At 32.9% G+C, this 14,462-nt stretch overlaps 1 protein-coding gene across 1 annotated transcript in view; it reads left to right on the top strand.

Annotated features, from left to right (window-relative positions):
- LOC114324209 (paired box protein Pax-6) overlaps positions 1-14,462 on the top strand; it is a 269,123-nt gene that overhangs the window by 232,333 nt on the left and 22,328 nt on the right. Inside the window, exon 7 of the mRNA XM_028271975.2 lies at positions 2,972-3,180. Within this exon, the coding sequence (XP_028127776.2) occupies positions 2,972-3,180 (209 nt within the window). The remainder of the gene's footprint in view (positions 1-2,971; positions 3,181-14,462) is intronic.

Genomic DNA, 14,462 nt, shown 5'->3' on the forward strand with positions numbered 1-14,462 from the left:
TAGGTTTGTGTCACCAACAGAATATTTTTTTTCCTTATTTCTCTGAACTATATACGAGACAGGAGATTGCCATTACAGAATATAACTTGGTGACGTCACAAGTGTTCGCGTGCTTTTTACTTTATCGTACTATATACGTAGTATAGTATAATAGATAAAGTTATAGGATCGTGCAAAAAAAAATTTTTCAGATTTCACTTTTTTTCGACGTTTTGAGTCCCCCAGCAAATAGAGTCTAAAAAGCAAATAAAAAAAACATGTCGGAAGTATGTACGTACGTACGTACGTACGTACGTACGTACGTATGTCGCCACCGCCCAGCAAAAACTACCGAACCGATTTTGATGAAATTTGGTATGAGTAAGTTAAAGAGAATTTTGTCGAGAAACTAAGCTTTTAAAAAAAACCTCTCAAAGGGGGGCCGAAATAGGGGGGTTATTTAGGGCCCATTTTTGCAAATTTTGACCGAAATGAATGAAATTCAACTCAAAGTAAGATCATCGATAGGTAAATAAAAATACGGAATTTGACATTTCCAAATTCAAAATGGCGGCCAACATGGCCGACCGCCCACCCGACACATTTCCCTACCTATCTAAAAACTTGTTTAAGATAAGTTTAATTTGAAAAAGTCGTTATATAGCCTAAAGATGGGGCTATAAGAAGGATGTTATCGTTTTTCAGAAAAAGTTACGGGTTGCCTATATTTAAGGGGTGAAAATTTGACATAAATTTGAACTAGATTTTCTCAAAAATGGCTCCAAGGAATTTTTTTATTTTTTGACATACTTTTGATATCCTATCGTTAAATTGAATGACATTAGTCAGATTTCTTAACTCCCCATAGGAGAAGAGTTATGAATTTTTTATAAAAAAATATTCGAGTGCCCGTAACTTCCTTCTTAATAGAAACTAAAATTTGAAATTTTGCAGACATATATGGTACTTTATTATCTATTATCACAATAAATTTTACCAAAAATATGGCTTCCGGTTGAACCGGAAATAAATAATAAATCTTAATTTTTTAGATACGCCCTGTATATTTTTAAATATTTTGAAAGAATGCAAAATTACCTTTCCAATGGCATAAAATTCATTGCTGTAGCTCAAAAACTCAAAAAGTTACGCTAAATAGAAATTTTGCTATAATCTTATGTGTGTCCTCTCTCACGCGATCATAGGAGAGCATTATTGTAGGGCAGTCAATGAGGGTATTTGGCTCCGAATTCCATCCTACTACATTGATGTACTTGATATTTTCACAGTAAGTAGGGAATAGCTCAAGAAACAAAATCTACCCTATATACTATGGCGCTTTTATCTTGGGGCGGTTCCCACTTCTTCAAGGGGGTGGAAAATTTGTTGGTCAAAATAAGCACGGAAGTGGCTAAAGAACCTATTTCTAAGCAAAAACTGGTCTATATTTTTTTTGAGAACTCAATACTTTTTGAGTTATGCGTAGTTGAAAATTGGCCATTTTCATTGAAAAATGACACCTTTTCGGACGGATTTTTTGTGAATACCTTAAAAACTAGTCATCGAACTAAAAACACTATATAAAACATTTTTTAGATTATAAATAATAAAGAGATTCGTTCCTTCGTAAATGTTCTATTTATAATACAAAAAGAGATATGGTAGGTGAAAATAGTTTGTTTTTTGGTGCATGCTCAAATTGGTGTATTCAACTTGAAATAACAGAGGAACGGTAGGTTTTAGGTGTATGATGCTACCAACACCTTTTGTAGTGTTTGAAAAGGCCTTTAAAACGAGCACCGTTAAATGCCGGTTACATACAAATTAAGCGAGATATGGTGCAAAAAAAATATATGACTAATGTACTTTAAGGAAAAATGAAAAGTATATACATTTAACTCCCCATCCACCATAATTTAAATGCATTGTTTTTCTTTTGCAATACCTTTTAATATAGTGTTATTTCTACTTTCAAAAAGTTGAACGGATTTAAAATGAATGGTTTTTGTAAAAAATGTGATCAAATTATAAAATGAATTTTTAAATTTTCTTAAAAATCTTCCTTTTTCTCCATGTAATTCGAAAATAAAAATATTTCACCCCTGAGAAGTGGTGGGAACCGCCCCCATGATAAAAGCGCCATAGTATATAGGATAGACTTTGAATTAGGAGATTCGGCTACTCCCAAAATTTCATTAAAATCCATGCAGTAGGATAGAATTTGAAGATAATATCTTGTTCTTAATATCGCGCATTGACTAGCGTAATCGAAATAGAATGAAATCCAAATATTGTAAACTATTAATTTCTCAGAAAAATGAACTAATTTGAAATGAAAGTATGACTATAATATTCTATTGATGCAATAATCTATACATCTATAGTGTATCCCCGAAATATGGCATCGAACATTCTCTCAAATGCAGGAATTAATGATGCGTGGAACCATAAAATACTTTCAAGTACAGAAAGTGTTTCTAAAATATCAAAATAACGAGTAACTTTGTTATTTTTATAGAATGCCAGTATCTAGTACCATAACGATAATAGATCGGTACGATAAAGTTCTCGGGCGGCCCTTCCGTCCAGCGTTTTTAATATTCTTTTTCAAATACACAGAAGATTTTAAATTTGTATTGCTAAGTTATTATAAGTTTTTCAGGCGTGAAATTTTGGAAATCTTATTTTTAAACGAACATGAACATTATTATGTAATAAAACAAAAATGTACAAGTTCCCTATTAATTTTAATGACATACGTCATGAGGCGACCGTCAATAAAAATTTTATGAAATTTGAGTGATCCTGTGAAAGGTAGATTTTTAAAATTTGTGTAATTATGACATCATTACGTTAGACTAAACTTATTTGATCAAAATATTTAATATTTGACCGTTACGGCACGGACTTAAGTGCTATTATATACAAATAATAAAAAAGGTATATTTCTACCAAATAATCCAAATAATGTAGACACTATTTTTTGTTGCAGTTCAATGCAGAGTGGCCTCTCATCGAGCTGTCTTCAGCAAAGAGAGGCGACAGGTTACCCCTACATGTTCCACGATCCCCTGCATTCGTTGAGTTCTTCCTACAACCCGAGGAGTTGTAACCCGGCTGTAGCACACGCGCAACCTACAACGCACCATCCCTCGTATGGAAGTAATGCACCTTCTTCGGTACCTCCATCAACTGGAACAGGTAAGCATAAATTATTTTACATTATAGAATGTTACGTTATACGAAATATTGAATAGAATCTGAATGGTATTTTAATATTAGACAAAAAAGTTACCTTATGATCTTAATAGTCTTCTTAACCTTCTATCGTTCATGTTTGGGGGATATACCTCTTCCAACTCCTCGCATTGGTCTGTATCCTGAATAACATATTTCTAATTTGTTCCGGCTATTCTTTTAATATCACCAACGCATCTGTGGCAGGGGCGTCATTTGAAATTTACAAAAAATAGATCTATTTTGTATTATGTTTGCTATATAATCTATTGTATATATAATGCTTGCCCCCCCTATCAAAATTTCAAATGACGCCCCTGATCTGTGATCTTCCTCTTGGTCGTTTACTTTCTTAAGCTCTCCAACGTTGTATTGTTGCTTTCCAACGATGGTCTTTTTGTCTAGCAATGTCTCCTCCTCTTCTTATCTGATAAGTATCCCTAACATTACTCTTTGTGCTTTTGCTAGTTTATTCATTTTTTGTCTTGATTATGGTCTAGGTTTGACATCCATATGTCATGATAGGAAGGATGCACTGGTTGAACACGTTGCTCCTCAAGTATTGGTGTATTTTGCGGTTCTCAAGTATCCATTTAAGTTTTCCACATCCTGCGTATGCTAGTCTTGCTCTTCCAGTAATTTTCTCACTTTGGTTCTCTTTGTCAAGTTTCAAGATTTGTCCAGATTCCTGGACTTTCTATCTCACTGCTATTTATAGGTAACTATACCTATTCTGAAGATGATAATGTTATTCCATTCATGGTATGGGGTTGGATTGTAAATTTCTTTCTATCAGTAAATGGAATAAATGATGCTTTATTAAAATTTATTTAAAGTTCTATATTCATACATCAGATCTACCAGTTACTAAATTAAAAGAACTTTAGACGCGATTCTCAGTAATACAATGGTAAAACTGTTATGCCTACCTATAGCATAAATATTCTTTTACATCTTTAACTTTAGAGTATTGGTACATTTATTTAAAAAATAATATTATGTTAGATAGGTTTAACATTAGAATTTTCAAAAAATTCTTAGTGGGTTTAAGAAAGTGATAATCTTTAATTAATTTGCGCAATCACCTATGATTGACTTTCGTTTCAGAGTTTTTATTAGATTGAGAAATGATCTATAGTATGATGTGATAATTTTGTATCTAATTAGATAACCGCCATAGTTCCCGAAGCGATGCTTTAGCGACGGTATAGGTACAATAAGATGCGCACAAAGCAAAGAAAAGCTGTCCCGAGAGACTTTCTCGTCATTGAAAATCTCTATCATCAACGTGGACGAGGGCGCACGCTGTGCCGCCACATAAAGGTACAGATGTTGAGGTTAAGTGGCCTCCCCCGGGGAGAAAGGAACCAAACGAAGCTTGCAACCAGAACAACGATGTCGCTGTCGGTGGTGTGGTGGCTGGTGCTCCCCCTTTCCCCCACTTTTTCGCTTTAGTTCGCACGTTATTGAGCGTCCGTCGAGCCGAGAATTGGAAAACCACCCTCTTTCCCGCCAACGACTGACACTTTAAACTGATCACGGACAATGAAATTTACGGCGTCGAACAACCGCCACCGGGAAAAGTGGAAAACTGCTGCCGAGGCTCCTTTTCCGTCTTGTTCTTGTTGGCACACGTTACAGGGTGGATTACGTTTACTCACATTTTGTACTCAAACATATTTTTCCTAAAAATCTCGTTGAAATAATAACATAAAATTGTTCTAAGAGAAAAGGAAGTTTAAAAATTCGCAACAAAATTTTTCACAAAAATAGTTATTTATGATATAAGTGTTAAAAGTACACGTTTAAGGCACGCATGTGAAAGTTTGCAGAATGAGCGAAGCGAGTTAATAACACGCATATCATACAATATTTTTTCCACAAACGTAATTACAGGACAATATCTACAAAAACTTTTACTTGAACTTACTGACATTCCATTTTTATATTTTTTTGACATTACATCAAAATTGCCTATACGGTCAATACCAACTGCAGTGCCATAAAAATTTTAAAGCACTAGTGCCTTAAAGTAGCATTTTTAACGCTCGTATGGAGTGCTAAAAATTGCATTTTTAACACGGTTGTACAAAATAGTTCGGCAAGCAGTCGAGTGCGGAAAAGAGACTTTCTGCAAGAGTTAGGAACAATATTTTTTCTACGAGTCTTTAAAAAGTGACCAAATCTTAATCAATTAATTTGTGTATGAAGATACATACACAAATTAATTCTTTGACAAGGTTGTCAAAACCAAACTTTCAATATAATTAGTTAGCATGACGACGATCTTGGTTTCCATGACGATGATTCAAAACGACTGTTATTGTCTACCGATTTGACTTTCGAATATTATGTCAAAATAATTTTATTTCATCGAATTGTCAGTAGTAATTGCACAAGAGCTCTAAAATTCTATATTAATTTTAGAGTTCTAGTTCAATTTGTTGCGATTATTTCATGAATAAAACTGTTCAAAACCAAAATTTTATTGTAATTTATTTATGTAAGTACAAATTAGTACAATTAAACACAAAGTTTTTATAAATATTTGACGATTGAAAGTCATCACTTTTATAATTTTTAAAACATTAATTGGCATTAATGTCACTGAATGTATTTTTTCGTAGCAACGAAGGGCATCTGACGTAATATACTTAACGACGGGCAATTATCAAAAATTATCGATTTAATTCAAATTTCTGTAGCTTTCTATTGGTCAGAATCTCCTATGAATGAAATAATCAGTAGTAATTGCACAAGAGCTCTAAAATTCTATATTAATTTTAGAGTTCTAGTGCAATTTGTTTCGATTATTTCATGAATAAAACTGTTCAAAACCAAAATTTTATTGTAATTTATTTATGTAAGTACAAATTAGTAAAATTAAACACAAAGTTTTTATAAATATTTGACGATTGAAAGTCATCACTTTTATAATTTTTAAAACATTAATTGGCATTAATGTCACTGAATGTATTTTTTCGTAGCAACGAAGGGCATCTGACGTAATATACTTAACGACGGGCAATTATCAAAAATTATCGATTTAATTTAGATTTATGTAGCTTTCTATTGGCCAGAATCTCCTATGAATGAAATAATCGCGTTAATTTCATTAAAACAGGAACACAATAAGATACATTTAAATAAAATAGTAAATAATATCTAAATATTGGTTTATTGCATGTATTATAATTATTTTAAGGCCATGTTAAAATATCTAAACGCGTGCGGAAAAGTAAAACGCGTGCGGAAAAGTAAAACGCGTGCGGAAAAGTAAAACTTTCTAAACTAAAACGCGTGCGCGAGAGTAGACATTTTTGCACGTTCGTAGAAAAAATAATTTAGCCTCATCCGGATTTTGTCGTACCTAATGGAATTTTTGTATTTATTCGGCTCTTAAAATAATCATTTTTATCTGTTCTCGGAAAAGTCACGAAACTCTCTGGTGCGTGGTCATAAGACGTAATATTATGTAGGGCAGTTTCTTCTGATAGTTTACAGTTTCTACATGGTTTTGTCCTATTTATGTTACTTATTTATGCTTTCTTGTCTGACGTAAATTTTGGTGAATGAACTGCTTCGCCTATCTTTGTCCTAATGAATTCCTTCGCCACATATGAGCTCCACACTTTCTGGTAGCTGTTCTTGTTACTGACTTTGCCGCAGACGGGTTCCGGTTCAACGAATGGCATAGATGAGCCTTGTTTGGCTTTTGCATTGCCCTTATGCCTAAGTAGCACCGAACGGGTTTATTAAGTCTTTTAAGGATGCTTTAAAACTGTAGAATAAAACTAAAATTAAAACCATTGGGTTTTTAAGTAAACCTTAAGGTTGCAATAAAACCGATTTCATCATAAAAGGGCCCACTCTGAAAGAGGTCAATAAAACCAAAAATAAAAAACTTCTTAAAACTTTGTTTTCTTAAGCAACTGGTTTTAAAGCTGCTGTGAAGGTGCTTTTAAAACCATATTAAAAGACACTTTAAATGCAGACAGACAGCCTTTAGCGGCAGACAAACTTTAACTTAAAAAGGTTTCTTAAATGGAAACTTTTAAAGACAATTTACCATATTAAATGATTCTTTATTCTTTAAACCCATATACTCCATATAGGCCAACAAATTTTTACATGTGCTATGATAGGTAGATACGTATTTGTAACCATAAAATCATAAAAAGTACTTGGTTAGTTCGGATTGTCAAGGTAGAAAAACACTTGCGCACCCAACTTTATTGATAATGTTAACAAAAATAGGTCTAAATAACTCACGCGCCCTAAAATTTCTGACTTTTGGCGATTGAAAAATAAAAATAATAAAAAAATTTAAATCCGATAAATATTAATTTGAAAGAAAAATAATTGTAACTACAATTTTAATGTTTTAATGTTAAAATAAATCGAATTTATGTATTTAAGTCGCTTATTTATAATTTTTATATAAGCCTTATATTGTAACCTATCATGGCTTTCAGCATCTCCAGAAAGCAATATGGCCGAAATCCAAATAAAACTATTTGGTCTATCGACTGAGAATTGTTAAGATCAAATGGTTTTATTTTATACCTTTTCAAGAGCATATATCCTGCATAAAAACAAGATTGCCTTGGAATTAAAACCGTTTAGATTTAATGCTGCTGTCAATACTGCCACTCGGTTTTAATGTGAATCTAACCTAAAATCGATGCGTCGTAGTGCTGTGTATGTTGTATTTTTCTTTTAAAATGACCAGTTCGTTTATATTTTAAGTACTTGCGACTTATTTCTTCCATACTAACTGTACTTCCACTTTTTACAACACACTACACTACTGTTTCGCTCTATAACAAATGGCCGACCATTTTGGACGTGAAAGAAGAGGGGATGAGTTTAGTTTTATTGTTTTTAACAAGAAGCATAGTTTAGTCTTTACGATAACCAAATTGATTTAGTTAAGAGCGTTTGGTTTTAAAATAGCCTACTAATTGCTTTTAAGAAAGCAACTTTAAAGAAAACTAAAAAAATAATTTTAAGGCATATGTTTTACTGACATAATAGTCTTGAGATCAAGTAGTTTTAATAATAGGTTTTATTAGTCATATTAGGAAAATCTTTAAAACTGCAATAAAACTAAAGGGTAACAAACAAGAATCTAATAAAACCAAAGAGTCCGAACGTTCTTCATAAAACTGATTAGTTTTAAAGTGAACTGAGCATAAACCATTTTAAAACTACAATAAGACAAATTATCTATTAAGATTAATTAGTCTTATTTGATACTCTTATTAGATACTTTAAAACTAGTGACAAATGCTTAACAGTTTTAAAGTTATGGCAGTATATCTACAAGGTAACTTTAAAACCATTATCTTATTTACCACAATAAAACCTTTATAAACCTTAAATACAACTAAAATGTTTTATTGTGCTACTTGGGTGACCCTCATGCCCCCTTACTCAGGCTACCGTAAGCTTGTTATGGTCTCCTAGTTTATTTAGGGCACACACGCACAATTCCAAGCTAAGTTAAAACTGACGTTTACAGAATTGAGTGCCTCAAGCGCTACCTGGCCATCTATGGAGATGGTAATTGAACGGTACGTTCCCTTCTGTCTTTCTGTTTATTCCACGCTGTGATAGATTGCTGTTATTTCCGCCTGGAAAATTGTGACATCCTTAGATAGACTTATTGGGAAGTATATTCCTTGCTTTGTCCCTACTGTACTGGCTCCTGTATCCTCCAATGTTTTTGAGCCATCAATGTACCAGGTAGCTTCCGCCTAGCTGGGTATACCTTCCTTCAAGCCTTCCCTGTCTGGTATATTAATATTGAATTAATTCTCAAAGCTAAGGTTTACCAGGTAGCTGGGGAGTCTTCTATAGACACTATTTATTATTAGTCATGTTTAAAGATTTGACCTTGTATACAGAGTGAGTCTGTAATTTGGGAGAAATGCAATAGTTCAAATACTAATTGTTTTTTGAAAAATGCTCAGACCTGTCGATTAGTATTTCAAATCGAAATTTTTTACATACAATAATAATGTATACAAGGTGTCTTAATTTAGGGATATGACGTCATCGTTGATTTTCTTAAATGGCAACACTGTAATTTTGATAGATAGTTTGATAGGGTGTGTAACATCACTAAAAAATATCAAATTTTTATTGCCTTTCATTTACAAGATAATAAAAAATAACAAAGTTATGAAAAACAAGAGTCTGTAATTTGGAATAAATTCAATGGTTCAAATACTAATTGTTTTTTTGAAAAACGCTCAGACCCGTCGAATAGTATTTCAAATCGAAATTTTTTACATACAATAATAATGTATACAAGGTGTCTTAATTTAGGGATATGACGTCATCGTTGATTTTATTAAATGGCAACACTGTCATTTTGATAGCTATTTTGGTAGGGTGTGTAAAGTTATACATAACTGCAAAATATAAAATTTTTATTCTCTGCCATTTACAAGATAATAATAAAAAACAAAGTTATGAAAAAACAAGTAATCAAATAATTGAATTTAATTATTTCAATTAAGCAAATCCTCATAATGTTGCCCATTGACTATTTGACAATCTCCTAAACGCGATCGAAATTCGTTTTGAACATTAGCTTAATTGCAATAATTAAATTCGATTATTTGATTACTTGTTTTTCATAACTTTGTTATTTTTTATTGTCTTGTAAATGGTAGGAAATAAAAATTTGATATTTTGCAGTTATGTATAACTTTACACACCCTATCAAAATAGCTATCAAAATGACAGTGTTGCTATTTAAGAAAATCGAGGATGACGTCATATTCTACAAATTGGGACACTCTGTATACATTATTATCGTATGCAAAAAATTTCGATTTGAAAATACTAATCGACAGGTCTGAGCATTTTTCAAAAAAACAATTAGTACATATTTGAACTATTGAATTTATTCCAAATTACACTCTTGTTTTTCCTAACTTTGTTATTTTTTATTATCTTGTAAACGGTAGGGAATAAAAATTTGATATTTTGCAGTTATGTATAACTTTGCACACCCTACCCAAATAGCTATCAAAATGACAGTTTTCCCATTTAGAAAAATCAACGATGGCGTCATATTTCTAAATGGGGACACCCTGTATACATTATTATTGTATGTAAAAATTTCGATTTGAAATATTAATCGACAGGTCTGAGCATTTTTCAAAAAACAATTAGTATTTGAACTATTGAATTTATTCCAAATTACAGACTCACTCTATATATGTATTTGTAGTGATGACTCCTTTCCAGTTACGTTTTAACCTCATATCTTGGAGCAAATCTAGTGATACCATAGAAAGGGCCTGGGTGCGCAAACGTTTTTGTTAAGTTAAGCATCATTTTGCTATTTGGTCTGATTGTTCGTTCTCTTGCAGCACTAATGCTCGGCCACCATATTAAAAACACCATTTTGTCTTGTATCAGTTTGTGAATGAGATGTTTTTATTGCTAACATTTTCTTATAAAATAACTTAAAAAATATTTTCTTTCTTAACTACAAGGTTATCAGAAAATTGTTTGAACGAAAATTTTTATTTTTTGCATCTTGAAATATAGACTGCTAATTGTCTAATTTATAATTTAAGGTGTAGGTATTCAAATTTATATCAAATACTAAATCTGCTGCGGTCGATTTTTTAATCATTTTTAAATTACCAGAGAACGGCAGTTCTCGCCAGTGGCGCACAACCACACCCCCCTACACGCGACACTATATATACACGAAATTTTCGATTTTCTAAATCTGACTGAATTGAAAATTGGGCCAACTCCCATCTTAAGGTTCAGGAAAAGACTCACCCATTCATATGACAACCATCCATTTTGGTCCAAGGGTGTGGATTTTACGGCCCTTCCTATTTAGGGTCTGTTTTTCATTCTCGTCTCCAAAACTCCCAAAAACTTCGAAAAATTAAGTCCGACCTTTGCGGCTTCTAATAGTACTGATATTCCTTTCCAACGCATGTCTAATTTTGAAAATCGGTTATACCATTCAAAAGTTACCGAGCTCAGAAATATAACTCAATTTCTATTTAAAAAAGGGAAAATGTTTGTGGATATGTATGTATGTATGTATGTGTGTGGAAAAGTTAAACCGATCTGAATTTTTTTTCTGTGTTTGAAGAGGGGGTCAGGGCCGATTCAGAACCGTAGTTTGTGACTTTTGACCACCCATAAGCCAGCTATAGGACTTGGTAGGTAGAAAACGCCATATTTTTCGGTTCAAGAAGAGACAGAAGAATCGCAAATACACCAAATCAACAGTGTTGAGTTAGCTTTCACATGGGATCTAAGCCGTCAGGATCAGACATACCCACGGCTCAGTATAGCCGAAAAACTGAAAAACTAAACTTTGAAAATTTTGGTTTTTCGACAATTACTCAAAATTTAAACCTACGAATTGCGCCAATAACTGAGCATTTATAGAAGGACTCTAGACCAGGGGTTCCCAAACTTTTTTGTACCACGCCTCCTTTTGTTGAAATGAAAGCTTCTCGCGCCTCCCCTTTACAATAAATTTTATGCGCCTAAATAGGAACAAAATCAAAACAAATAAATATTAGCTTGAAAACAAAACATTTATTTATTCTGTCATAAGATACTATAATATCAGTTTCCATAAAATACAAAAATTATTAATACAAGAAAAATATATTAGGTTGGTTAGTGAGATGGATGTGCTTTCATTTTATTTACTAGTATGTCTATTCGTGGCTGAGTTTTAGTAAGCTCACAGCACAAGTCACTAGCAACATCAAGTTTATACCGATACTTTGTTTTAATTGCCACAAGTGTTGAAAATCGCACAAATAGTTACTTGAAAAAGGCAAATATAAATGAAGAGCTTCCCGTGATACACTAAGATACACTTTGAAATATTTTAACCAAAATGAAGGTTTGTCCATTATAACAAAGTATTTGGCAGAGGAATCATTCAAAAAATCAATTGGATTTATTTGCAAAGCATCTTCTTGAAGTGATTCAGGCAGGGAGTCTATGTTGACATGGATTGGATCAGTTGACATGGAATGGATTCTGTAAATAAAATTGTCACAAGTGTTTGGGAAGTATTTCGGAACTCTTCAATTAGGCTCTCCAAATGGTTTGATATTTGGATTTTTAAACTTGGTCCTTCATAAATGTCCTTGAAGCGTGTTTCTTCTGAGATTGGCTCTACTTTAGAGAAATTTGAATAATTTCAGGGGTTTGCTGATATTTTACGCCTCCAAAGTTGAGTAATTAAGCCTCCATCACAATGAGTAACTACTATATTTGAGTTTCCACCCTGCAGTTTTAGGTGAAGGCTGTTCAACGAGTCAAAGATGTCTGACAAATAGGCCAATATTACTTGGGTACAATGTTTTTTGAAGGCCATGTTTAGCTCATTTTGCTTTTGATGTTCCAAGGTGATTACTTCATCTTAAAGGTCAAATAATCTTGCCAACATGTTTCCTTTTAATAGCCATCGTACTTCTGTATGAAGTAGCAGTGTTTTGTGATCACTTTCTAAATTTTCAGGACCAATAAATCCTTATGCAGTATACTGCAGTGTGAACAATCGGGGACTCAGGAAGGTCGATGACACCAGAGTTTTAAACAGTCGAGTATTGAACACACTGTTTTTTATGTACTTCACTACTTTAATACACAACTTTAAGACATCCCTAAGTTCATTTGGAAGGGTTTTTGCTGACAAGGCTTGTCGATGTATAAAACAATGTATCCCAATCACATCAGCATTTTTTTCTATTACTAATTACAAATAGCCTGAACGAAAACGAAGCATTGAAGTTGCGCCATCTGTACATAAACTGATCAGTTTTTGCCAAGATAGTTCATGTTTGTCAAAAAACTCTCACACTGCTTTCATAACATTAACAGCTTTTGTCGTGGTCTCCAGTCTCCAACTCTGTAGAAAAGAGTAGCTCGTCCTTCATTCTTTCGTTTTGAATATACCGAACATAAACAATTAACTGATAACATTGTGTTATGAATATGATAATATGATAATTATATGTTAGTACTCTCGTCTAGCTGAATAGCAAAAAATGGCGATTATTTTACTGCATCAACTACCTGGTTTTGTATGTCTTCGGTCATATATCATCAATGCGGCGTTTCACAGTATTGTCAAAAAGAGGTATTTGAGATAACTTTTGCTTACTCTGCGTTACCAGATACAGTTTAACAAGCGGTTAATTTTGAATTTTAGAAAAATAACTAAATTTAATTTAATGTTCAACTTGTCTCGCGCCCCCCCTGATATGTCCTCACGCCCCCCAGGGGGGGGGCGCGCCCCCCAGTTTGGGAACCCCTGCTCTAGACGAATCTGATGGTGTATACCTCATATCCGGGAAAATTCGAATTTTTAAGTTATAGGCTTCATAAGTATGATCAAATCTATTTCCTATGGGAAAAACGGTTTTTCAATCTCAATAATTCCTGTAATAGCTTCAGTTATCATACTTGACGTAAGATGCATCAGATACTACTTGTCAATACGTTTCAAAATCATGTTTAGTGATCAAGTTCGGTTAAGCCGTTTAGAAGTAATTAAGCTACAAAAGTATAATCCAATAATTAACGATTATTCCCGAAATGGTTTATGTAGTTGTAGTGGTTACGACGCTAAATTTGATCTGGCAACGGGCAATCAGAGTTCATTAACCGGCCATCCCAATATTTTTTTTCAATCTATTTCGAACAGAAAAAAAATCTAGTGTGCATTCGATGGACACTAGATCATTTGGGAGATAATGCGACAAAGGCGACCATTTATAAAGCTTAACGTGTAATCGAGAAACATTGCATTCAACTTCATACATTTATCAAAATAACCATTTTTCATACATTTAATTTATAAATAACTTTGAAAAACTCCTGATACAAGAATAAAAAACCGCTAAACGCCGTAAAAATGAGTGGCGCATACAATATTCCAGCTACAAAAGATCTGATATGAATATTACGTGGCGCGAAAATGTACTTTCATTTTGATGAAAAACAAAATTCTAGTTTTATTTTAAAAGATTTTTGTATAATATTTGCTAAATTTGAAGTAAGCGCGCCACAAAAGAGTTTCAAAATTCAAACTGTATCAAAGTTACTCTTTTGTGGCGCGTTTTACTTCAAATTAAGCAAATATTATGGAAAAATCTTTTAAAATAAAACTAGAATTTTGTTTTGCATGAAGATGAAAGTACATTTTCGCGCCACGTAATATTCATATTCAT

This window comes from Diabrotica virgifera, chromosome 5 (assembly GCF_917563875.1).
Source record: "Diabrotica virgifera virgifera chromosome 5, PGI_DIABVI_V3a".
In the NCBI taxonomy this organism is placed as follows: Eukaryota; Metazoa; Arthropoda; class Insecta; order Coleoptera; family Chrysomelidae; genus Diabrotica; species Diabrotica virgifera.